This window comes from Notamacropus eugenii, chromosome 3 (genome assembly GCF_028372415.1).
Source record: "Notamacropus eugenii isolate mMacEug1 chromosome 3, mMacEug1.pri_v2, whole genome shotgun sequence".
In the NCBI taxonomy this organism is placed as follows: Eukaryota; Metazoa; Chordata; class Mammalia; order Diprotodontia; family Macropodidae; genus Notamacropus; species Notamacropus eugenii.
This window is the reverse complement of record NC_092874.1, coordinates 179039378-179064722: the sequence shown is the minus strand read 5'-3', so window position 1 is coordinate 179064722 and position 25345 is coordinate 179039378. Positions and strand designations below refer to the sequence as shown.

Below are 25345 nucleotides of genomic sequence, written 5' to 3'. Positions count from 1 at the left end.
ACTCTCTTACTGTCATTTAAAAAGTACAACAAAAATCGAAAGCCTCAGTACACCAGAATAAACCGTCTGTAGAAAAGTTCATTTTTTCTTAAAGGGAGGAAGTTGAGTCTAGATTTTGGAATTAGTGAACTGTGCAAAGCCAACAGAGCTACAGAGTCAGCTGCAAGTCAAGAGGCAAAAGGTTCAATACACACTCCATAAACAAGGAATTTTCTCCTCATCTATATTAATATTTCTATCCACGGTAATTTCATGCAATTCAATAAAACATATAGCCACAATTCATTGCTTCTATCTCTGGTGGGGTTAAAGAGCATCTTAGACAACAATGACAATAAAAGAATTAGGCAACAATTATTTGCCTCTCAAAACCAAATATAATATCCTGCTTAGCCCACTTCCACTCCACCCAACAAAGAAAAATTTAAAAAACCATGTTAAAATAGCATCTGGCCCAATGGTTTATTTTCATGTGCTAAAAATGATAAATTTTCATGAAAAGTTAAAAAAATTCATAAAAAATTCATCTTAAATTTAAGAATTCAATATAAAAGTTATTAAGTTCCCATCATGTGCACAGTACTGTCCTACACAAAGGGATAAGGCATGGATTCTGGTCATGGAAGACTCAGTTTAGATGATAGATAAGATATGCATGTAAATAAAGAGAACAACAAAGTAATTTGTAATTGAATAGTCTAAGTAAACTAAGTGTCTACTTAGTCCACTAAGTGTCTAAGTAAAATTTGAGGTCTTGGAGGCTAGAGATTGTCTCAATTTTTTAAAACATAAACAAATCTCATCTCTATCATGAGTCTATGCTGGTTAATGACATAACAGTGACAGTGGCAAATCACACCAGTCAAGACTCACCACATACCAACTTAGATTTGATCCCATTTTTGCTTATCATATTAAAAAATCATAACTGCACTAACATTCAGAATCAGTTGGAGCAAATTCATCCTGTTTTTTGTTTTTGTTGAGCTCTGTTAACTTCTACTTGAAACTTTCTTCACTGAAAGCTGTGGATTGATTCATATGGGAGTTGTACTTGAATACACTCAGGATTTGGGCCATTGCATCTGCCTTGTTAGGCAATTCCTCAGGGGCATACCCTTCACCAAGTGAAAAAACTGCATTAAGACAATGATAATCAATAATTTTTACTTTCTTGTTTGCTGCCTCAGCTACCACATTTTTTTGATAAGCACTTCATTTTCTTTAAAATAATTCATCCTTAATTCTTTGAAGTAGTAAGTCTTTTATTTTCTCATTCAATATTCTCATATTCTATAATCCATGAACAATATTGACTTATCTGCTCCCATTCTTAGCATTTTTTCCATCCAGTAATACTATTAACCAAAAATTCTCTCTTCTAATATTTCTTACTTTACCCCTTTTCTCAACCACACACACACCCATATGCACACACATGCACATATATTTTTAATGTTTAAATTTATGTTTAAATATTTAAATGTTTAATGTTTAAAATTATTCTTACATGTAATTGGAAAAAATCAAAGATAAAATACTATTTTAAAAAATAAAATACAAAATTTAAACTAATTTCTAAGGTCTCTAATATTAAAAAAGTCAAATATTAATTATTAAGGATCTATCTACCTATGCCATTGTAAAGCAAGTTAAATAAAAACAATCCCTCAAAGAACTTATAAGTCATTTACTCAATGACAAAGCCCAGGGCCTGAGCATTTTAAAGTAAAATCACAAAAAAAAAAAAAATGAAAGTATAATTATCATTTCACCAATTGCAATCTGTCAAGCCTCAACCTTAGATCATTCCTGTCAACCCATCACATTTCCTTCTACACACATGCAACTGAATGAAAGTGGAAAAAATTAGAATCATTCTTATTGGATCTATTACAAATTTATGTTATACAGCCATGACTAGGCCGTTTCTGCTGCTCAGTCATCGTTCTATACTTTCCTTATCAACTCACAGTTCCATTCTTCTCAGTGGCTCTTCCCAAACTTTTCATCTTTTCTCAAACCTCTTGGGACTTCCCTTCTCCCCACCCTTCTCATATAAGAAACTTGCCTCATATTTTACAGAAACAATTGAAACCATTCACCATGATATCCCTCTTCCTCATCTCATATCACTCATATTTCTTCTGGAACTATCTCTTCTTTCACCCTTATTTCACATGATGCAGGTAGCCTTACTCCTTACCAAGGCTAACCCCTCTACCTGCTCATATAATCCCATTTCATCCTGTCTCCTCCCACAGACTGTCCCCTCTGTCATCCCTACTCTTTCATTTCTTTTCAATCTCTCTCTGTCTACTGGTTCATTCACTATGACCTACTAACATGCCTATATCTCTTCCATTCTCAAAAAACTCTCACTTATCCTTCCAACCCCAAAAAAATCTCATCCTTTATCTCTTCTGCTATTTGTGGCTAACCTCTTTGAAAAGGCCATCTACAATAGGTTCTTCCATTTTCTCTACCCTTACTCTCTTCATAAGCCTTTATAATCCAGCTTCTGACATCATTGTTCTAACAAAACTGTTCTCTCCAAATTTACCAAAGATCTCTTAATTGCCAAATCCAATGTCCTTTTTTTAATTCTCATTCTTCTTGTCCTCTTTGCAGCCTTTGGCACTGTTGATCATTCTCTTCTCCTTGATGCTCTCTAGGTTTTCAGGACATCACTTTCTCTTGGCTCTCCTTCTACCTACCCAATTGTTCCTTCTTAGTATCTTTTGCTGGATCCCAACCTAGATCCCAACCTCTAACCATAGGTGTTTCACATGGTTTTATCCTAGGCCTTCTTCTTTTCTCCCTCTACGCTACTTCACTCGGTGATCTCATCATCTTCCATGGATCTGCTTACTTTCTCTATGCTGATGATTCTTAAATTCTACCAGTCCTACCTTAACCTCTCTGCTGTTCTACAATCTTGTATCTCTACCTGCTTTTTAGAGATCTCAAACTAGAACATCTTAAACTCAACAAGTTCAAAGCTGAACTTTACCTTTGCCCCTAAACCTTCCCCATCCACTTTCCCTATTATTGTAGAGGGCAATGCCAATCTCCCAATCCCTCAGTTTCCCAGTTTAGGTGTCATCCTTGACTTCTTACTATCCCTCACCCTCCAAATCCAATCTGCTGCTAAAGCATGCTTTTTTCACCTTTGTAACATCTCTTGAATACATTCTTCTTATATCGATTATTTTATTGACTATCAAAGAAATCAAAGGAAAAATAGTTACCTGATGGGCCAGAATATATATATTATGTCCAACATCTTTTGGTGAAATGCCATCATCTCCATGATCATCTTCATGGTCACATTCTAAACCCTGGTTATAGGCATTCTTCATGACATCCACCTTTCAAGGAAGTCAATATTGTAAATAAATATACTAGAAAGTAACATAAAATAAAATTTATTTATTGGAAGTGCTTCCAAATCTTGAGGGGCCAGTTCCTGGCACAAAGTGCTTAATAAATGCTTGTTGACTTGACTTGATAAGTGATGCAAAAACAAGCCATGACTGTTTCTGCACACTTCAACTACTGAAAGTCATTTTTAGCCTGTAGAGGAAAAATGGTTTAAGAAAATTGTGTGGGTATTGCTCATATCTAGTCCTGTTAGTGGAAGGTTCTAATTGATTGCACATGGGACCAAATATCTTAAGAGCGGAAGGGAATAAGTATTTGTATAGCACCTACTATGTGCCAAGCACTAAGCTAAGTACTTTTTACAAATATTATATCATTTGAAGTTCATTACAACCCAGCAATGTAGGTGATGTTATTATTCCTTTTTTACATAGAGGAAACTATGACAGAGGTTATGTGACTTGTCCAAGGTCACACACTTACTAAGTATGAAACTCAGGTCTTCCTGATTCTAGGCTTAACCTGGAAACTAAGTACTATTCTCAGTGGTATTTCAGACACTTGGTGCCACTAACTTCTAATGATTTACAATAACATTTGTCTTGCATGAAGTTCACTTACGATATCAGCTAGAAATAGTCTCTTTAAGCAGTTCAGAAAAGAAATTCTCTTCCAGTAGCAAAAAGTCAAGGGATAAAAAGTAGGCCACTTGACCTGTATAATTGTCCTAGGATACCTCTAATTAGTTGAGTTCCATTCAACAAATATTTATAAAGAACCTATGAAGTACAAGGCATTGTTCCAGAAAATGGAAATACAACAAAGATGAAATGAGACAACCTGCCCTCGAGGAGTAAATAATCTAGTAGGAAAAGATGACTTGTACATAAATATCTCCAATAGCTTTTCAAAAGAGCTGTCATTTAATCAGTACAGATACCTTCAACTCCCCAATGACACATATAATAACTCTTTCATGTCTTAGCAGAAAGTTTTCACAAATTCCTGTGGCTGCTAATAGGCCTCTCTGTATTTAGTTAGGTTGGTTACCCAATGACAAAACACAATCATTGTTGGATGATTTTCTGGTACAGTAATATATGCCAGGATTTGAGACAGGCTGGAATGAGTTTCAAGAACTAGGCTGCTCTAATGATGTACTTTAATTCTCCTTTTAGCCAAGAATCTCAATGTTTAACTATTGAAATGGTACTACTTTTTTCGTTTTTTCACAAAGATGATGTAAATGCAATACATTTGAGTGTAAACATTTCTGATACTCTTAAAAACACTAACATAAAGTTCAGGTAGAAAGAAATTTTTTTACCAAAAAGAATTAGAAAACAGGTAAGTAGCATATGATAATTTAGTTAGAAAACTATTATAGAAAAGCATAAAATGAATAAAGATAATGATGTCATAAAAGCTGAAATCATGAATGCTCATGCCTTTAAAGTGTTTTGCATGAATTAGTACTCTTCTGGCATGCATAGCATTGAACAATAGCACCATTAAGTTAGTTAAATGTCCTTCCAAAATCTTTTATTTGTTTTGAAAGCCATTCCTTTTATTCCAATCAAGATTATTATGGATATTCAAAAGTTTTCTTACCAGTTCCCTTGGTCTCATGTTAAAAAGAATCCTCTCAGCATTCTCACTGTCATGTCTGCTTTCCATAATCGCCAACAAAAGCTTGGAGGCATTGTTCTAGAGATACAGACCAAGTGAATGCAAATTTTAAAACTATTTCATGGATTAATGATTCTCTGCAAATGTTTTGATTGAGATTGTGGAGAGTAATATTTTTTAATCTGAAAGAACTTTAAACTGCTCATTTCTTTTGTCTTACTTGAATCTTTAAATAGCAATTTTCACATTAATGACAATACAAAGTAAAAGTAACAAACTGGGAAACATCATAAAGGATATTTTATACATTGAAGAAATGTGATTCAAATACAAAATTGGCTTTCTATAATGCATACAAATGAAACATGCTTTCTTTTACAATGCTATTTTTTAAGTAGTAACTTTTGTGACGCCTTTTTATTATGACAATAAAATTAATAGGTGATTATAAAGTGCTTTATGGAAAGCTTAATTATATAAAGTGGTCTTTTTAAAAGTTAACTATAGTTATGTGTATACATATACATATACACATATGTGTGTACACATATGTGCATATAATATATATCATATACTCATTAATGTTCTAAGTCATCCTGAACTCATGGCGTAGAAAACAAAATGAATCAGGATTGTTAACATTATGGTTATCTCAAGGAGTTGTCACAGACATTAATTAATTTTGGTACTTCAGTTAAAATAGTTAGGCAATGAGTTTGCCTAATAAGGCCCTGAAATAGCCCTCATACTTCTTTCTATTATACATATTTGTTTATGGATATCTTATGAATCATACATTCTAGTTATAAATTTCAGAATGTAGCATGTATCCATAGTTCCCTGGAAACTGACTGGGAGAAATAAATCATTAGGAAATTAGGGGAAATGGCAAAAAAAAATGTATCAGCATACATATCCCTGAATCCCCCCAAATTTCTTTTTTTTCTTCTCATCTTATATGCTATTCTTCCCATGCCACCAGGTGGCATGGATGATCACTTTTTGTTCACTGTTCACTGCTTAGTGTGGCATCTACTGTGGCCACATCCCAAAGTAGGAAATATCAAAAGACAAGACAGAGCAGATCCTGGAAAGCTGTATTGTCTGGGAGGCAGTGCAGAACCCAACATTCCCATGACAAGACAGACCTCTGTTTCTAGTGTTGCAGAAGAAACCATACTGCTGATAGCTGTAAAACCTCAGCTGATGTTGACATCAGCTGAGAGGTCAATCCAAACCACCTGAGGCTTTCCTCTTCTTTTCTGATTGCAGAGAAGCATCTAGTGCAAGCAACTCCTCCTCCTAATGCTTTAATCACCCAGGAAAAAAATTAGAGGGAGGAAGGATGTGAGTGGGTAAAGAAATTTTTTCAGTTTTGCTATGCAAGAATTTCTTTGAATTTGTTTACTTTGCTCTGTTCTTTAATAAACCACATAGCCACTAAGAAGTTAATCACCTTTGTCTAATAAATGAGACTGGTCAGTTCAGAATAAGAGATTTCCTAAGTGTGAGGTGGGGAGAGAACAAATGAGAAAGCCATACAGAAATATTTCTTAATTTTCATACTTCAGAATAACATTTCATTTCTTTTTCCCGGAGCTAAATTTTTAACCCAGCTAGCAAAGACAATTAAACTGACCAAACTGTATCCACAGGAGGAGAGGGCATAGGACTTGCAGCCAGCACCCTCTGGTGAGCAGTGGGAGAAAAGCAGACTTTGGGAAAATCTGCACATGCACACACTAAGATAGTCTCTGATAAAACTTGACTGATGATATAAATGTAGTGCCTCCAGGAGGACAAATTAAATATTATATTCCCTCACCAGTAGATTGATAGCCTGTTTTTCTGCAACAGCAGAAAACGGAGCTACAAGACAAATATGAACTGATATTGTAACATTGCAAGGGCCACATGGGACATCTCCTAAGTACACAAGTACCAAGTTCACACCTCTCTCATCAAAAAGCTTATATTTATAGAGAATTTAAATCCAATAAAGAGAGGCCAAATGTTTTATTATTTCAGGCAGGTAGGAAGTCACTTTTTACACAATATTAAAATTACAAATAAAGACAAGTTCAGTAAAACAGTCCTCTAAAATGACATTCCTATAAAAGATTCATAAGTGATGTAAATATTCTATCCTATGCACAATCTTGATTGAAAACTGAGAGAATTAAGTTTAAATTGCCTTTAAACTGTCTGTATAAATCACTAAAACTAGTCTAGAGATTAAAAATATTTTCCAGTTCATTTTATATTATGCAAATTCCTCTTCTGCTAACCATGTCCGCATCTTTGAAATATAAAATTTTTACTTTAAACTGTTTCATTTTAACATACTACATTCATTCAGAATCATTTCAGTATCTAAATATTGCCCAATTATCTTGTTCTAGGTGATACAATGTTAATGAAAGTAAGAATAAGAACAATAAACTACCAGGAAGAGTTCATGTGCTTGAATTATTTCTGGAGTAGAGGTGATGGTTTTGTGCTGTCTATGCATATTTTCTGATAAGATTGAAGCTAACTGTCCTTCATAAAAAGGCAGCATGGAGAGGGGAAAGCACTACACTCCAAATCAGAAGTCATGTTGGAGTCAAAGCTCTGTCAGGTACTACCAGTGTTACTTTGGACCACAGAAAGGGTAGCTTACCATTTTTTCTGAATCTTTGGTTCCTGACTGTAAAACATGCATAACAATACTTGTACTATTTACCTCAAACATTTTTATGAAGAAGATATGAACTGTAGAATGAAGATGAAGTGTCATTGTTATTATTAATATAATGATAATAAATCACACCATATCATTATGAATGAGATCTAACAAACTGAGGTCAATAGTTACAGACCATAAAAAGAATTAATAATGTAGTTATAGAATGCTATTGTGAAGAATTCAGGAAATTATTTCAAATATCATATGAATTTTTAAATATTACACAAATACACAAAGGATCTGTGATTTTGTCCAAAGGGGACAGACACTCCCAAAGTGGGGATTTTTCCACCAACTATTCTATAAGTCTTAAGTTGTTATTTAAGGTACATTGATAAAAAGTGACTTATCCAGGGTCATTAAGCTGGTAATTATTAGAGGTAGGATTTTAAACCAAGCTTTCCTAACTCCAGGCACAAGGGCTCTATTCACTACAACATGCTGCATCTTAAAGAGATTAAATTAAAATTGTTGATATCAAATTTAAAAATTTTAAATGAAGATGAGGCATATATTTAAATAATAAAATTGTCCTTATAACAAGTATAAACAGTAAGGTTGCATTAAGCTATCTATCTACCTAGACCTCAGAAATAAATATTTTTAGGAAAAATGTTATCTTTGTGATGGGTTGACAAGAATGATCTAAGTTTGAGGCTTGGCAGGGTGCATTGATGAAATGGTAACATTTTAACACGTGGCATTGCTACTACTTCAGGGTATTTTATTATTATTGTCTGAGAAACACTAAACATTTATAAATACAAATCATGTATTAAACTCTTGCCTCACAACTCTATATCTTGGTAAATATAATATGTAAAACCTTAAAAGACTGTTAAAAAAATATTTGCTCAAATTATATGGAAAATTGTATTTTATAAATTGTAAATTCAATTTAAAAACTTTCTACTATAGGTGTACCTCTTTTGTATAATAAGTATATTCCTGAAAATTACGTATGTAAACTGATTTTTTTCAGTATAGATACTTCTATATGTCATTTTGGACTAATATATTTTTCAATATGTCACGAAAGTCATTTTCAGTTACATCCAATTTTTCATGATCCATTTGATGTTTTCTTTACAAAGATACTAAAATTGTTTGTCATTTCCTTCTCCAGCTCATTTTACAGATGAGCAAACTGAAGCAAACAAAGTTAAGTGACTTGCCCAGAGTCACACAGCTAGTAAGTGTCTGAGGTCAAATTTGAACTAAGGAAAAAGAGTTTCCCTAACTCCAGGCCCAGCACTCAATTTTCTGTGCCACCTGACTGCCCTAAAGTGTATATACCTTAATTTATATTCATTGCTTTTATTTTATGAAAAAACTTCCTACTTAGAGAGTTAGTAAAAAGAGTTCACATCAGGAATAGGGAACCTGCAGCCTTAAGGCCACAAATGGCTCTCTAGGTCCTTAAGTGCCACTGAATCCAAACTTCACAAAACAAATACCCTTAATAAAAGGATTTGTTCTATAAAACTTAGACTCAGTCAAAAGTCCACACCCGAGGACCTAGAAGGCCACATGTGGCCTTGAGGTCATAGGTTCCCCACCACCGGTCTACATGTTGTGGCATTTGGGAATTTGCTTTGTTTATCTAAAACATAAATTCCTAAATATGAGGACATGGTTTCTTGTGCACATTCATTTGTATAGTCTTAACAATCAGATAAAGAAAAAATATTATTTGCTCTGCTACTTGAGTCATGACAAATCCTACTGCTGGCAAGTGTTCTAATGGCATGCTTTAAAGATATCACTGAAAAGTCAGTGTGTAAAATTACTAATGTCATTCGGGATGAATGCGATCTAAAATGAAAGACGGCAACTCAATCAGAAGTAGAGAGTGATAAAACTAAAATAAAGTGAATCTCAGTGAAAAGGTTAAAAGATCAGTTAATGTTTGGGTGCCTTATTCTTCTCTACGTAATTAAGTAAAGAAAATAAAAACAGGGTGAGTAGAGTGATACAGAGTGACTTCTAGAATTAACTTCAATAAAGCACCATCAAAATGAACATTGCTTCAAATCTTATTTGATGTTAGCAGCTTACATATTGTACTTTGGTTACTTCTATCAGTCTTATAGCTGATACTTCACTTTTTGCAACACATTTGAAAAGTATAGGAACTAATATTTTTAAAAGCTTTATTTCTATCTTTCATTTTAACATCACAGTCATTTCTGTATAAATTTACTTCAATAACTTCCCTCCCAACCACTCCCACTACCAGTAAAACTTCCGCTATAACAACAATGAAAAAAGTTAAGCAAAATCATTTAACCTAGTGACTATTTCCAACAGCATAAGCAACGTTCTATCCCCATGGTCTCCCTAAGTCTCCAACAAAAGAAGGGTACATTTATTCCTCTGTTATCTGGGGCAAGTATGATAATGATAATTACGTAGTTTTTTTTTCATTTATGTGGTTGTATCATGTATACTGTTTTTCAAGTTTTATTTCCTTCTCCCTACATCAAATCCTATAATTCCTCCAATTTTCTCCATATTCATTATATTTAGCATTCTTATAGCACTATAATATTGCATTGTATTCATATGCCCCAACTTGTTTAGCCATTCCCTAATAGATAAGCACTCTCACTTTGTTTCCCATTCTTTGCTACAACCAAAAAACCTTGTTATATTTGGTATCTATGGTAACAAAGGAAATACATTTTTGTACTTCACCTCCCCAAAGTATAAACCAGCAATGGAATCTCTAGATCATAGGATCTGAACATTTTAGCCCCCTATTTTTGCATAATTCTAAATTGGTTTTCAGAATGTATGTACCAATTCACAGCTCCACCAATAGTTTAGTATAATGGTATACCCTTATTCTCTTTGATATAGATGATTTATATCACTTATCTTTGCCAATTTGCTAGGTGAGGTGAAAGTTTGGAGTTATTTTAATTCGCATTTCTCTTGGTATTTGTGATTTGTAATAATTTTTTCGTAAGGTAGTTAATGTTTTGTAATTTCTCTTTTGAGAACTGATTGTTAATTTCCTTTGACCCTTCATCTATTAGAAAATGGCTTTTGTGGACCTCAGCTTCCCATGATAATTTATACTCAGAATTCTTCTTGTCTTTACCAAGTATAAGGTTTCAGATACCTTTAGCTGAAGCACCAAATCCATGCGATATTTTCCAAGAGGGTTTATGTCATTCAGTATCAGTGCAATGATGATATCAATGCCATTAGACTCATGGGTAGCAATACAAGTCTAGGGAATAAAATGTTTAAGAAACAACATTCACTTTTCAATACAGCGATACTCTAAGCAATGTATAATGCAAACTCTCTAAAGAGGCAGGGTGGTACAGTGGATAAAAAGTGAGTTTTTGAGCCATGAAGACCTGGGTTCAGTTCCTACCTCTGACACATAACTGACATATTCTAGGCAAGTCACTTTATTTTGCAATGCTCTAGGCAACTCTTTTTTTATGATTATAAATTCCAGAGAAGATACTTCCCTTCTGTGGTAGAGAGAATTACCTGATTTGTGAGTTCTCTACATCACTGAAATTGCAGAGCCAGCGCCTATGAAATCTAAAAGCCCTAGTTTACTCCATATTCTATAGATACCATTTTTGAAGTAAACTATATGGAATTCCAAAGCTGAAAAACTGATACAATATTCTCTCAACAAATATTTTGATATTATACTAAAATTACATGGAATTAATTTTATTTCACAGAACTTTGGGGAATAACATAAGGCATGTTCAAGTTTAAACAGACTATCTGATAGATAGTGGCACCTAGCCTCAAAGTATGATAGATATTATAGCTATTGCTATGTTAAACATTTTTTATCGAGGCAGAGACTATAAGCATGCACATGGTCTGACCTACCATATAACAGAACTCATGATATTATGCACCTCTTCACTGTAAAGTTTTTGTTAAATTTCAAATACATAGTGTTCTTATGAGTTTTGCTTTTGGCTTTAGTTTGGGGTTTTTTGTTTGTGGTGTTGGGTTGGGGAGTTTGGGGGTTTGGTTTGGTTTTGCTTTAGTTGTATCAGAAAATTAAACTTAGAGAAAATGCCAGGCAAAGCTTCAGACTTTTTGGGGGAATTGTATATAAACATCGTTGAAAAAGATTTTACCCAGTATATATGCAATAGTAATTGCTATATTAAGGTTTTTTTTCTAATAAGTTTTTCATTTATTCTTTTATTTCAAACATTAATGTTTGTTCTTATAAGTTCCTCTTGTAATTTTTTATGTTTTTATAAAAACCTACGAAAAGTATTTAAAGACATTTTGGTGCAAGATCACATTTCAGAGTTCTACATTCATTATTATAACTCTAAAATGATTAGTGCATCTTGAAGTTTCTGGGTACATGCCCAGATGTCATGAAATCATTCTATCCCCTTTTCTTTCCTACCCCTGAGTACCTTCTGTACTCTTATAGTGAATCCTTGATATCTGACTAGAGACCTGAATCAGGGCCAGTCATTTTGGAAGAAAGGCTGAAGTTTGCCTTGGAGAAGCACTGTAGGATACTCAAAGTGTCTAATTCAGAGAGCCAAAGATAGCCTGTTCCAAATTTTTGAGAAAGAACCATAAAAAATAAAAACAAAGAAAGATAAAGAAATCTTGCTCCTTCCAAAGGGTTGAATTTTTACCTGACACTGGTTCATAGGAATTTTCCTTTAAAGTCAAACGAAAAAAGAATATGGTAAAGCATTCACTTCTCTATAATTCAGTATTTACATGTTCGGATAGGAAAAGGGGAAAGTCTGATGAGGTCAAGGAAAAGAAAAATCACTTTCAAAAGTACACAAATAACTGATGTATTCAGTAACTTGAACTTTAGCTCATAAGTCAGTCATAAATTCTTTTAAGCTTGGGGCTATATTTTATAGTTACCTGATTTTCATGGCATGGTCCTTGGCAATATTCAGTTAAACTCTCCAGGGTTTGATTGACTAGAGCTACATTCCTCTCATTGATATACAACCCTAACAGACCCAGCCCTCCAGTCGTACTTCCACAAATGCAGTCTAAGAACTGAAGAGTCTCACAAACAAGGTTATAATTTGTTTTGTTGTTCTGATTCCTCAAGAAGTTCTGAAATCAAAGTAATACAAATGAGTAAAAAGAATCACTGTCACATTCATTTTCATTTCTCCATATTCTATTTATCTCAAAAAAACACCAAAATAGCAGAGCTGCTTCAAATGGCTAATTATTCAGGAGTATTCAAATATATTAGATTTATACAAAATCTTTCCTCACATGCTGTTTAATTTTACTAATACTCAGAATAAGTATTTCTAAATGTCTCTATTTCCAAAATTCACAAAAAACACAGTTTGAAAGAGACATTTCTAGGCCAGAATTTCCCAGCAATATTCTGCTTGATGGGGGTGCCAGGAGAAAACTTTAGTGCTAGCAATATTTTTCCCTCTACAATATTAAACAGAAATTACCTATTATCAGACATATCTATTAGACAGCATTTACTGGGAGAAAAATATGCTTAGTTTCATCTACTTTGCTCTGAAATTTCCCTGGCCCGCTTTTATATTGCAGAGGATATTAAATACCTCCAGATTGTCTTCAGGCTGAATTTATGGATTCTGCCAAAATATTTAAAATCTTGAAGTATTCTATGGACAAATTAGTTCTGAACTAGGTTAAAGAAAAGGAAGTATACTACTGACAGCTGTTTTCACTAATTCATTTTTTTAAATCCTTATTTTTAGATCCCTTCTCTTCAATCCCACCTAAAAGGAAATCATTCATACTGGTTCATTATGAAAAGTTTCTCTCTTTTCTCAACATAAACAAGCTAGATCAGGTTCTTTGAACATTTAGACCACTTTCCAGTTTTTACTCACATTTAAATTACTAAAACTGTATGCACATTCTAGTCCAAGATTTTAAAAGCTAAATACAATCCATTTATTAGTTCAGATCACAGAACATCATACCTGTAGTTCTCGGTTGTGATTCTCACAAAGTAGCTGAAGAAATCTCAGAATCGGTTGCATGATTGCAATGGTAGGGGTCATCGTTACTTCATCAGCAGACTTTTCATCTATATTTCCAGCATCTGCTCCTGTGCACATGAGATCTATTTCTGGATCCATTTCTCTTCTATATACACAGTATGCTTTGGATGTTGCTGAAGATGCTTCTGTTAACTGCCCTTTCATTCCCTCTTTTAAATGCAAAGATGTATCTCTTACTGAAAACAAAATAATTCTCTTATTCTTACTGGGATAATTTTACCTTGCATATTGAAAAGAGAAAAAACATGCTAAAAACAAGGAAATTATCATGGCACCCAAGTCTTCTTCAAAAACAAAATTAAAATTCAAATGTAACACAAATTAAAATTAAAACTATAGGTTTTCCAAGTTGAAAAAGGCTCAACATTTCCATGTTATATATGTTAGCAGAGATATATAAAAAAATAAACAGAAGAATAAAATGTGGCAAACTTCAAAACATGGATTGTTTTTCTTTTTAATACTATTTCCTTCCTCCAGATCACCTCAAATAACAAAAACCTTTGTAGCACAGTGTAGAAATTAGAATCACTGCTCCAAAAACACATAAAATCTGACTTTTACAAATAGCCTCATTAAGAGAATATTTAATTTGAGCTGATTAAAAATGATTATTTGAAATATGGCATATATTATTTATATTTCAATATGCTATATAATATTCCTATCACTAGTATCTATAATGATGGTTTCTTTTCTCAAATTTAGCTCCATAGAACTAATTCAAGCATGCATTTCAGGAGTATAATGATTCAACTGTGAATATTCTTGATTGTGGTAATGTTTTGCAAGATATGACCAAGATATGGATGATGAATAGGTAGCCCAAGAGCTCTTACTCTCTCCCCTCCCTTAAAAACACCAATTCCCTTCTCCTGTTCCCCCAAGACACACATGCTATTATATTATTATAGTACACACATTACTAAACCCATCTTTACCTCTCATTCTTGGACTAGATGTTATGAGATCACTGTCATCATCCTTCTTCTTGCTGCCTAAGTCTATGGTATTCACCGTCACAGTTGATCGTATCTCTTTTTGGGCAGCCTTCATATGATCATATAAGACTTTAAAAAACTTTTCAGATTTTTTTTGTTCATGTAATTGCTGGTAAGAAGAATACTACCAGAAAAAAAATGTACTTTAGAAGAAATACTTAGTGTTTCATTCTTATAACAAAAGCATTGCAGAGAAAACTACACATTTCAAATACTGGCAATGATCGTACTACAAAGTGACATGTTTTTGCAGTGTAAATACTACCAACATCTTATATTTACTTGCCAATTATATATTATATTGCTTCCTATCCAATTATATTGCTGGCAATTATATTATTCCTCATAACATATATTTAGGGTTTTCTTTTCACCTGTTATTTCCATTTATAATCATAAATTTATATTTAAAAGATTATCAAAAGCATCATACAAAATTATACACAATAAACATGGTTCACATCCTATAAAATGCATCATTATGTTTTCCTCATTATCTTAAACAAAAAGAATTTATTAGGTATTTATTACACACGGAAGCCTTACTATCATGCCAACCCTAGGACATATATATAGATGATTCCTCTTTCTCAAATGGTTCTTTCAAAGGTCTGGTGTTAGGAGAGCTATAATTTTTTAATACAACATAGTCCCTCTCCATATAGTTTAAGGGGACAGGGACATGTAAAGATAACTACAACAAACAATAACACATAATCTGTGAATTAAAGAGGGTTGAGGGTAGAGTTGTTTGGTATTTTTACATTACGTGAAGTCTAAGAAGAAAAAAGGTCATTAGTGACAGGTAGGATCAAGAAAGCTTCATGGAGGAGACATCTGAATTTGACTTTAAGGACAAAATAGAAATTCATCCAGAGAAGAAGAGCAAGGACAACATTGTAGACAAAAGGGACTATGAGAGTATTAAACACATCAGTGGCAAAGAACAATATACCTGGGGGAGGAAGAGTACAATGCACAGAGTGGTTATCTTCATAACAACATACACTTGGATGGAAGTTGATAAACACTTTGTGCCAAGCTTTGCGCTAAACAATAGTAATACAAATACAAACAGTCAATCTCTGAATTCAGGTGTTTACATTCTAATGGCAGATGACTTTATGGCAGGAAGAGAGAGTGAAGGTACATGACAGGGGCATAGTTTTCTAGTCCAGAAGCCAGGAACAGTCCTGAGAGGGGAATGAAAGCCAGCTTAGGACCTTCCATAAAACAGAGGCTTCCGGAGAAATTCACCAATGGGAGAAAGTATATTTTAGTGGGAAACTTGCAGAGGAATCTTCCAAGTGGAAAGGTTGTAGGAGCAGTCAGAAGTTACAGGCAAAGGAGGGCCCAGGCTCTGAAGATATTTCCAGGAAAAGACAGGGCCCAGAGTATAGAAACTGATGGATAGGAACTGATGAACTTCCAACCTAACTACTTTAAGGTCAACAATATCATAGGTTCTAGTTAATCTCTTTATAAGGCATATAAATTTTGAAATACTGTATAAGAAAAATAATTGAAATATTGAAGAAATTCAAGAACATCTAACCAAGCATTTAATGTTTTCCCAAACCTTTCAGCATCTGGCAAAAGACAGGGGAGAAAAAAAATGTATGCTTAGCCAATAGCTGGAAGTAGCTAGGATATAAAGGAGATAGGTTAAAGGACTTGAATTCAAAAGAAGTGGACTAATTTTCTAGACAAATCACTTCTGCCCCATCCCATGTTATAACAAAAGTTAGCTGCAGGACCAATTCAGCTTTTTTTTTTTTGTCCTTTACTCTGAGACTCTGAAAAGACTTGAGGGATGGGGGCCAGAAGGGAAGAAGGAATTACAAGAAATCCAAGACCAATGTTGCTCCCTACATGACCTTGGGTGAATCACAAACCTGAGTTTCAGTTTCTTCATCAGTAAAATGAAGATTAATTCAGTGATCTCTAGGTGTGACTTACAACTAAATCAGTGATCCTAGGAGAGTTTATAGGAAGGAAGTTTTTCTGGTTTTTATAAATAAGGGTATGGATTTGGAACTAATGAATGAATTAAAGACATAGCACATTTTAGTAACTTATAAGGAAATAGTAGAACAAACTCCTTAACTTCTTTTGAACACAATGTAAGAGAATTAATATGGTGTTGACTCAAGTAGCACGCTGTAGGTATAGTTGGTAGATGTATTTGTCACTGAGAGCATTTAAGAAGTACTACTTCCACCTTAATACACACACCTACACACTCATCCATGAGATTGCTACAGATGAGAATGCAAAACCCAGTCAAATAGAGTGGAATCTCATCCCTGTTACATATGGAATGTGGCATAAAACCATAGAGAGACAGAGAGAGAGAGAGAGAGAGAGAGAGAGAGAGAGAGAGAGAGAGAGAGAGAGAGAGAGAGAGAGAGAGAGAGAGAGAGAGAGGTAAGCAAATAGGTATAAAATATATAGTAACTGATGTTTTCTTAGTCACCTTTTGGGGGCAGTAATGCCTGAAGTTTTTTCCATGTGATTAGTACCCTCCCCTCTTTTGGATACTTTAAAAAGTCCTCACATACAGCATAGATCTCCATTCTATACAATTGGTCTAGTTCAGTTGTTTTCCCCAACTCTTCAATAGTATTTCTATCTCTTCTACAACGGTGATGTTACTATACTTGGTGATGAGAAATCTTGCAATTCTTTTCTTTCATTCATGTTTTTTAATCTTCTCTTAGTTTCTTCTTTAAATGCCCTCAGGATGGCTTTGCATAGTTGGACTCTTGCCAAGTTTTCTTTAAACTAGTTCTACCCTCTGCTGTTTTCCCTTTGTTTTATGAGGCAATATTGCTCATAATCCTCCACAATCCTCTGTAAGATTTTAAAAACAATTTTATGTTTGAAATCAATATTCTCCTTGACTTCCATAACTCTTTTCTTAGCAAGTAAAGTAAATGTATGCTTATTAGGACAGATCTTAGATTCCTTTAGTTTTCTAGTTATGGCAATTGATTTGTATCAATTAAATTTTTATGTGAAATTATTATAATTTATGTTTCTACTCTTTCTTCCATCCATGTCATATTTTTGGCATAAATAACCTAATAGTCAGGTTGGATTTGTTTTTAATTACATTCCATATCTTTTCCTCATTTTTAATCTTTCTTCTAGCTTGTTGTAAATTTCTATCTTTGCTCTAATAAATTGGTGGAATAACTGCATACAGATAGCTGATTCAAGAATGATTCTCTTGCCAGTAACAACTGGCTCCCTGTTCATTAAAATATAATCTGTTTTAGTGCTTACCATATTCAAAGCATTCTACTGTCTTTCCTTTGAAGAAGATATTTATGATCCTTATGGATGATGCTTACTTCAAGGCAATTCTGTTTGGCTAATGTAGAACTCATGAGTCCTCACTAAGTTGTATTTTGGGTTTTTTTGTCAAATTTTCTACCACTTTCATATTTTTGAGCTCCAAATCTGTTACTGCCTTTACATCTTTCCAGAGAATCTTCATGATAGATATATATTCTAAGTTATCTACTGTATGATTTGCCTTTGTTCTGCTTTGAGGCTGCTGACGTCTGTCCTAATTTCCATCTTATTTTCTTTTAAGTCTTATTTATATTTTGAATTATTTTGGAGTTATTCCATGATTTCTGAGGAAGTCACAGAATTATCTTTTTCATTAGGAGTGAGGTATTTCTAAATTTTTACTAACTTTTTTCCCTTTGTTTTTATGAGTTTCTTTCTTTTTCTAACTTCATCTGTTTAGGGATCTCCTGGTGAGGAAACTACCAATATCACTGAAGAAGAGGAACTATTTTGTAATTTATATCCATGGAGAGTGGAAGGGGCAATGAGAGGTTAAGTGAATTGCCCAAGGTCACACAGCTAACATGTACAAGAGGTGAAACTTGAACCCAGTCCAAACTTAAGGCAAAATTAACTTTCTATCCACTGTATAACAATATTAGGTAGTTTATAAATCTTGCGGTTGGATTATCTTATGTAGGTTTAATATTTTACTATCACTTTTTCTCCCTTTTTTCATTTTTCATTTTATATCCCTTTGGCCATCTGGTGAAGCCTATGAACTTCTTAGAATAAAGCTCTAAGATGCATAAAACAAAAGAAATCAATTATATTGAATTAAAGATTCAATTTTTCCCATGCAAGTTCACAAACTCCCCAAAATCTTTTAAGATATCCTTTGTGGATCCATGTACCCCAGATAAAGAACTTTTAGTTTCTAGATGTTTTGTCTTTTCAGCCTCTTTTGTGTGTGTGTGTGTGTGTGTGTGTCTATATCTCCCCATTAACTTGTCTCAAGCTTCTCTCCTTAATCTACAGATCTTCCACTGCTGCAGCATACTCCTTTTCTCCTAGACAGTTACCCAAGGTAGGGTGTCCTCAGCCTCTGCAAGTAGGGGTGAGACTGGAACTTGCTTGGTTTCCTTCACAGAGTAAATCCATGAGGAAAAAATTGATGCCAGCTATGCTTCTGGTTTCATTTCTCTTGTGGCCATCCTACTGAAAATGAGCCTCTTCAGACTTAATGAGGCTGATCCTTAGAAAACAGGCAGTCTGTTTTCCAAAGCATTATTCTAACTTTAAAAATGTTTCCATCATGTTGTGGTTTTTCATTTTAAGGATATTATACCACATAACATAATTTGAAATATAACAGCTACATCCTATCATAAGATCACATTTGACAGAGTTAGAGTTCAGAAGAACCCTAAAGATCATCTAATACATCTCCATTTTACAGAAAAGTAAATTGAGGTCCATAGAGATTAAGTAACACTGGGCAAGGTCTTCTAATTGAAAATCCAATGCTTTTTCCTCTATGCCACACTGCATCCTCTACTGACTCTTCCTAACGCCCTGTATCTAATCAGTTGCCAAATCTTGTCAATTCTACTTCCACAATACCTATCACATTGGCCTTTGTTCATATTATCACTGCTTCTGTTGAGACTCATTACTTCTTTCCTAGACTATTTCCATAATGTCTCAATGGGTCTTATTGCCTCCAGTCTCTCCTCTCTCCTCTCCTCTTCTCTTCTCTCTCCAACCCATTATCCATACCACTACCAAAATCATCTTCCTAAAGTACAGGTTTTTGCCATGCTAGTTTCTTATTCTAATGTCTTCAGTGGCTACCACCACTAGGATAAAAGACAAAAGTCTCAAGCTCCACAATCTGGCTCTAATCACTTTTACTAGATGCAGTGCACATCATTCATTCTGCCTCTTTCATGTACTCTATATTCCAGACAAATTGGCCTATACCTTTGTAGAGCCTGCTCCTCATGTCTAAAAATGCATCTCTCTATACCACTGCTTCTCAGAAACTTTCTCTTCTTTCAAGGCTCAGCACAATTAGCATTTTCTATACAAAACTTTTCAGAATGATTCCAATCATTGGTACACTATCCCTTCCCCAAATTACTTTGTGTTGATTATCTCAAATCACCTAACAGCAAATTGTGTTCATACTGTAGGTCTCTAGTAGAATATAATCTCCTTAAGGGAAAGAACTATTTCATTTCAATGCATGTATCCCCACTGAATAGCCCAATTTGCTATACATTGTTAGAACTAAATAAATGCTCAATTAAATTATCCAAAAGGTATGACAGAAAAATGTAAATGGGACTAGAACTAGTATTGATAATCTCAGCAAAGTAAATTCATCTCTTTCATAGGTACACAGAAGTTTTCAATTTTAGAACTTTTTTAGATATTATTTGTTTTTATATTACAAACATTTACAGATTTTGTAAATTTTGTAAAATCTCACTTTGTAAGAGGTCTTTTGTCACAAAGTAAGAGTTAAGTAAAACTAATATTACAGTGACTTCATCTGGAAGTGAGCCCAACTTTTCATATTTGTAGCAGATCCCACCTCTCTCTTTCTTTAAATTAACAGAAATCGTTTTTTCTCCCTCCTGTCCCAACTGCATTGAAATAAAAGGAAAAGAAAATCAAACTCTTTATACCAAATATGCATAGGCAATGAAAATAAATTCTCTCATCAGCTATATTCAAATATATATGTGTGTCTGTGTATGTCTCATTCTATCATCTCTCTTTGTAAAAAATAGTATGTTTCATCATTAGTACTCTGAGATCAAGAATGGTCATAATGTTAATCAAAGTTCTTATAGCTTTCAAAGTTTTTGCTTTGTTTTGCTTTTACAGTATGGTTATCATATAAATTGTTCTCCTTGTTCTGCTCATTTCATTCTTTATATGTGGATAAAAACCCTAAAAACTGTTCATTTTTATAAAATTGATATCATAGCATAAATTGTTCTGCTTACTTCTCTATTTAATTCACATGTCTTTCTCTGACTTTCCAAAAACATCACTTTTGTTTCAGTAGTAATTCATCATATTAATATGCTATAATTAATTTAGTTATTATACAACAACACTGCAAGGTAAATATTGTTATCATCCCCATTTTAGAATTGAGGAAACTGAGGCAAACAGGGTTAAATAACTTGGCCAGGATCATACATCTGTTAAGTATCTAAAAGCACATTTGAACTCAGGTCTTCCTAACTCTAGGTCTGACACTCTATCCACTGTGCCATTGAGGCACTGTTGAGCCTCATTGTTTGTTCCCATTTCTGTTGATATTCTTGAACTTTTTTTCTTCCATTTGAATTTGTTATTATTTTTCTAGTTCTATAAATCTCTGTTGTTTAATTGGTATAGTGTTGCATAAGTCAATTAATTTAGGCAGTTTAGTCATTTTTATTCTACTTATCCTAATTATGAGCAGTTAATCTTTTCTAATTATTTCGCTATTTATTTCTACATACAATTTTTCATGGATATATTTATATAATTCTTGTCTATTTCTTGGAATGTAGACTCCCAAGTATTTATTCATTCTGTAATACTTTTAAGTAGAATTTCTCTATCTCTTCCTACTTGGTTTATTAGTATTATATGGAAATGCTGGTGATTTTGTTGAACTATTTTGTATTCTACAATTTGCTGAAAGTATTAATTATCAAATTATTTTGTTAACTCTTTGAGTTTATATACGTCATCAGCAAAAAAAAATGTTACTTTTCTTTCTTCCTTACCTAGGGTTATTTTCTCAATTTCTTTTTCTTATCCTATTGCTATAGCCAGCATTTCTAATTTCTAGGTCAAGTAGAAGTTATGACAATGGACATCCTTATTTCCCCTCTGATTTTACTGGAAAGGATCCTAGTTTATTACTTTCACAAATAATGATGGCTCTTTGTTTTGGATACGTACTATTTAACATTACAAGAAAAGGTCCATTTCTTCCCATGTTTTCTAGTGTTTTAACAGAAACGGGTGTTGTATTTTGTCAAAGGCTTTTCTCAGACAAAATTCAAAATCAGTTGCCTCCAACTAGGGGAAAGCTAACAGATTCCTAAAGATAATTAGAAGAAATGCCAAAGAGAGATACTCCTATCTAGGACTGATCAGAGAATTTTTGCCCCAGAAAAAATCAACTAGAAAACCATTTTAAAGGTCTGGCTTTTGCTTAGGCAGTGCCTTTAGAAAGAATCAGGCTGAATATCTGAAGATAGCTGATAATTGGACTGTTTTCAAACCAAAGGACTTGGTTAGCAACCCCCTCACTTTCACAGAGCAAACTTTACTTGACAGAATCTCTGCTTCAGCACCAATTATGTGAAAAAGTTGTTTGTTTTTTAATTTGGAAGTAATGGTATTCTATATTCACGATTGCCCTTCACTTTCTCAGATGTGGTGTTACTGAATAGCTAAGGTAATAAAAGTTAGTCTTTCTCCATAATAATTCTTCATCATAATAAGAGTGATAGATTTGTACTCAAATACTAAGGTCCTGCTACCTATTCCCTGTGTGACCTTAGGCAAGTAATTTGACCTCTGTGGACTTTGAGAAGCTTAGACCAAAGGATCTCTACAGTCCCTTCTAGTTCTAAATCCATACATAATCCTGTGAACTAGAGACACAATAGAGTCTGAAGCACAAAGGAAGCAAGAAGCCTTAAATATTATGACTTAGAGATGAAATTAGAACAGAGGTTCTTAGATTTATAACTGATCATCTAGTTCACTACATTCATTTTACAGATGAGGAAACTGAGCTTCTGAAAAATTAGATGATTTGACCATGGCTAAACAGGTACAAAGCATCGGCAAGATTTGAACACCAGGTCCTCTAACCTCCTAACACACCACTCTTTCCATGGCACCAAACTGTATCTTACTAGTTTGATAAATACAAATTCAAGGCTTGTATTAACTACATCCATAATATGACTTTCAAACTCAATCTATTATGAATGATGGGAGATAGCATAATGTAGTCCACAAAGTGCTAGATTTGGAGGCAGACACTATGGGCTCGAATCCTGGCTCTGCAAAATGGTACTCAGTACAACTTTTCTCAATAGCCTTGGGCAAGTAGTCCAATTTCTCTGGAATTTACTTTCCTCATCTGTACAATGAGAAGGCTAGATTAGATGATTTCTAAAGTCCCTTCCAACTCTAATTCTATTATGATTCTATGAAAAGAACTATTGTAGAACTTTCTTGTTTCTACTAAAGATCCAAGCCAAATATAAACAATTCGACAAAAATTTTACTAACTACCTACTTAATACTATGTGCAAAGTACTGTACTAGGCACTAAGGATATAAAAGTGAAAAAGGACACAGTACCTTCCTTCAAGGAGCTTATGATGTCCTAGGAAGAGGGGAAGCAGAGGGGGGCAATGGTGATATTCCATGTACACAAATAAATAGAATAACATAATAGGGAGCGGAGGGGGAGGGAGGGTTAGGCGATGTACTCTAGGAAAACTGAAAGGAGAAATTTTCAACTGAAAAGACTAGGAAAAGATTCATGACACCTTTTTTATGCCTTGGAAAAAAAAGGAAGTTTCAAGAAGCAAGGAATTGTAGAAAGTACATTCTCATATTGAAGGCAATTAGCATTAATGCATAGAATAAAATTAGGGAAAAGATAGCAAGTCTGTTTAGCCAAAATGAGGAACATATGAAAACGAATACTATAAAATAAGAAGTCTGTGTCATTTGTTGAAATTCCTAGGTTCCACTTTTCAGCATATCTAACTGAATGTGAATGTCCTTTTTCTTAAAATCTTTAGAATACATTGTTGCTTTTACACTCCATGTTTTAGGAGAACAGATTCTATAATGGCTGTGTGTCTGCCAATCTGCAGTAGTATGCTCTGATGGGGTGTGCAGGGCAGGGATGGGGAAAGGAAAGAGACAAACATCATCCTGGGCAGGATTTGTGTGTGTAGCAAGGAGCCTGGGGTTGTTTTCCCAGAAACCACCTGGATCCCTGAAGTGGAAAGTACAGCTTCTGGAACAAGATCAGCAGATTCCCCTATTACAGATGAGCAAAAGCCAAGCTGCAGTGGGGAATCTGGCAAAAGAAAGGAAGAATACTACACTTTTCTATGGCATCAAAACAACCTTCTGTGCTTCAGAGTGAATCAAGCTGATGTTTTTTCCCAAAATTACATTTCCACAAGACAAAAAAATGTGGAAAATTATAAAACATAGCAACAAAAATATTTATTTCACAATATAAATTCATTCATTCTAGGTAGGAAAGTTAGATAAATCCATTCTTTAACATATTATAAGCTTAATTCTAATAAAGAAGTATTTAAGCTATATATCAAACTATTCAATGAATTTTTTATATAAAGATCACATCTTTAGAGTGGGAATGGACCTGAGATGCCATCTACTCCAACCGCCTAATTTAACAGATGAGGAAACAGCATAGAGAATGATTTGCCTGAGATCACATAGATAATAAGTGGGAGATGTAGGATTTGAACTCTTAAATCTAATACTCTTTCCGTTGAACTGATGGCAGTCATTGATCTGCAGAGACACCAAAATAACTATAAAATTGAATTCAGTGATTTTGGGGTGCTTATAGGAATTACTATTTTATACATGAGATTAAATTTAATTTGAAGTGAAAGACAAAGGCAGATTTTTATTGTGCTATAAGAAATCTAGCCATATTCCAAAGTGATGAATAAATGGTAGCATAATATTTAGAAGGAAGATATCCAAAAAATTTTAATGAATAAAGTACACTAAGAATAAAAATAAGAGATTATGTACCAAGAAGAAAATAATAGAACTGAAAGAAAAATTACACTTTTTATTTTTTCCAAGACAATTAGATTAGAAATGAAAATACAATAATGAATAAGATGCAAATGATGAATACCTGTGTTTGAGTATTTCCTCCTTCAAGCAATGCAATGCCAAGCAAAATTCCTTCAGAAAAAATCTTGTCATTTTTGGTGTTCACTATAACATCTATGACAAGTTCAGATGCACCTTCTTTATCCAAAAGACACTGAATATCAGATACTGATATCCTCATCTTATCTGAATCTTGTCCAGTAAAGTTTCCTGTGTGCAGAGGAAATGCAAATTTAAAAAGTCAGTAATTACAACTTTCCAAAATCTTAAAAAAAAACCTATGAATTTTTAGTAACAAATTTCCTCATCCTATTTAACATATGAAA

General features: G+C 33.7%; 1 protein-coding gene across 2 annotated transcripts in view; it reads right to left on the bottom strand.

Moving 5' to 3' along the window:
- Positions 1 to 25345, bottom strand: part of ITPR2 (inositol 1,4,5-trisphosphate receptor type 2) — a 510130-nt gene that overhangs the window by 140250 nt on the left and 344535 nt on the right. For both annotated transcript variants that reach the window (XM_072653450.1, XM_072653451.1), the window contains 7 exons: positions 25042 to 25229; positions 14727 to 14910; positions 13705 to 13961; positions 12638 to 12838; positions 10869 to 10979; positions 4996 to 5091; positions 3252 to 3371 (listed from right to left, as the gene is read on the bottom strand). In XM_072653450.1, the coding sequence (XP_072509551.1) occupies positions 3252 to 3371; positions 4996 to 5091; positions 10869 to 10979; positions 12638 to 12838; positions 13705 to 13961; positions 14727 to 14910; positions 25042 to 25229 (1157 nt within the window). The remainder of the gene's footprint in view (positions 1 to 3251; positions 3372 to 4995; positions 5092 to 10868; positions 10980 to 12637; positions 12839 to 13704; positions 13962 to 14726; positions 14911 to 25041; positions 25230 to 25345) is intronic.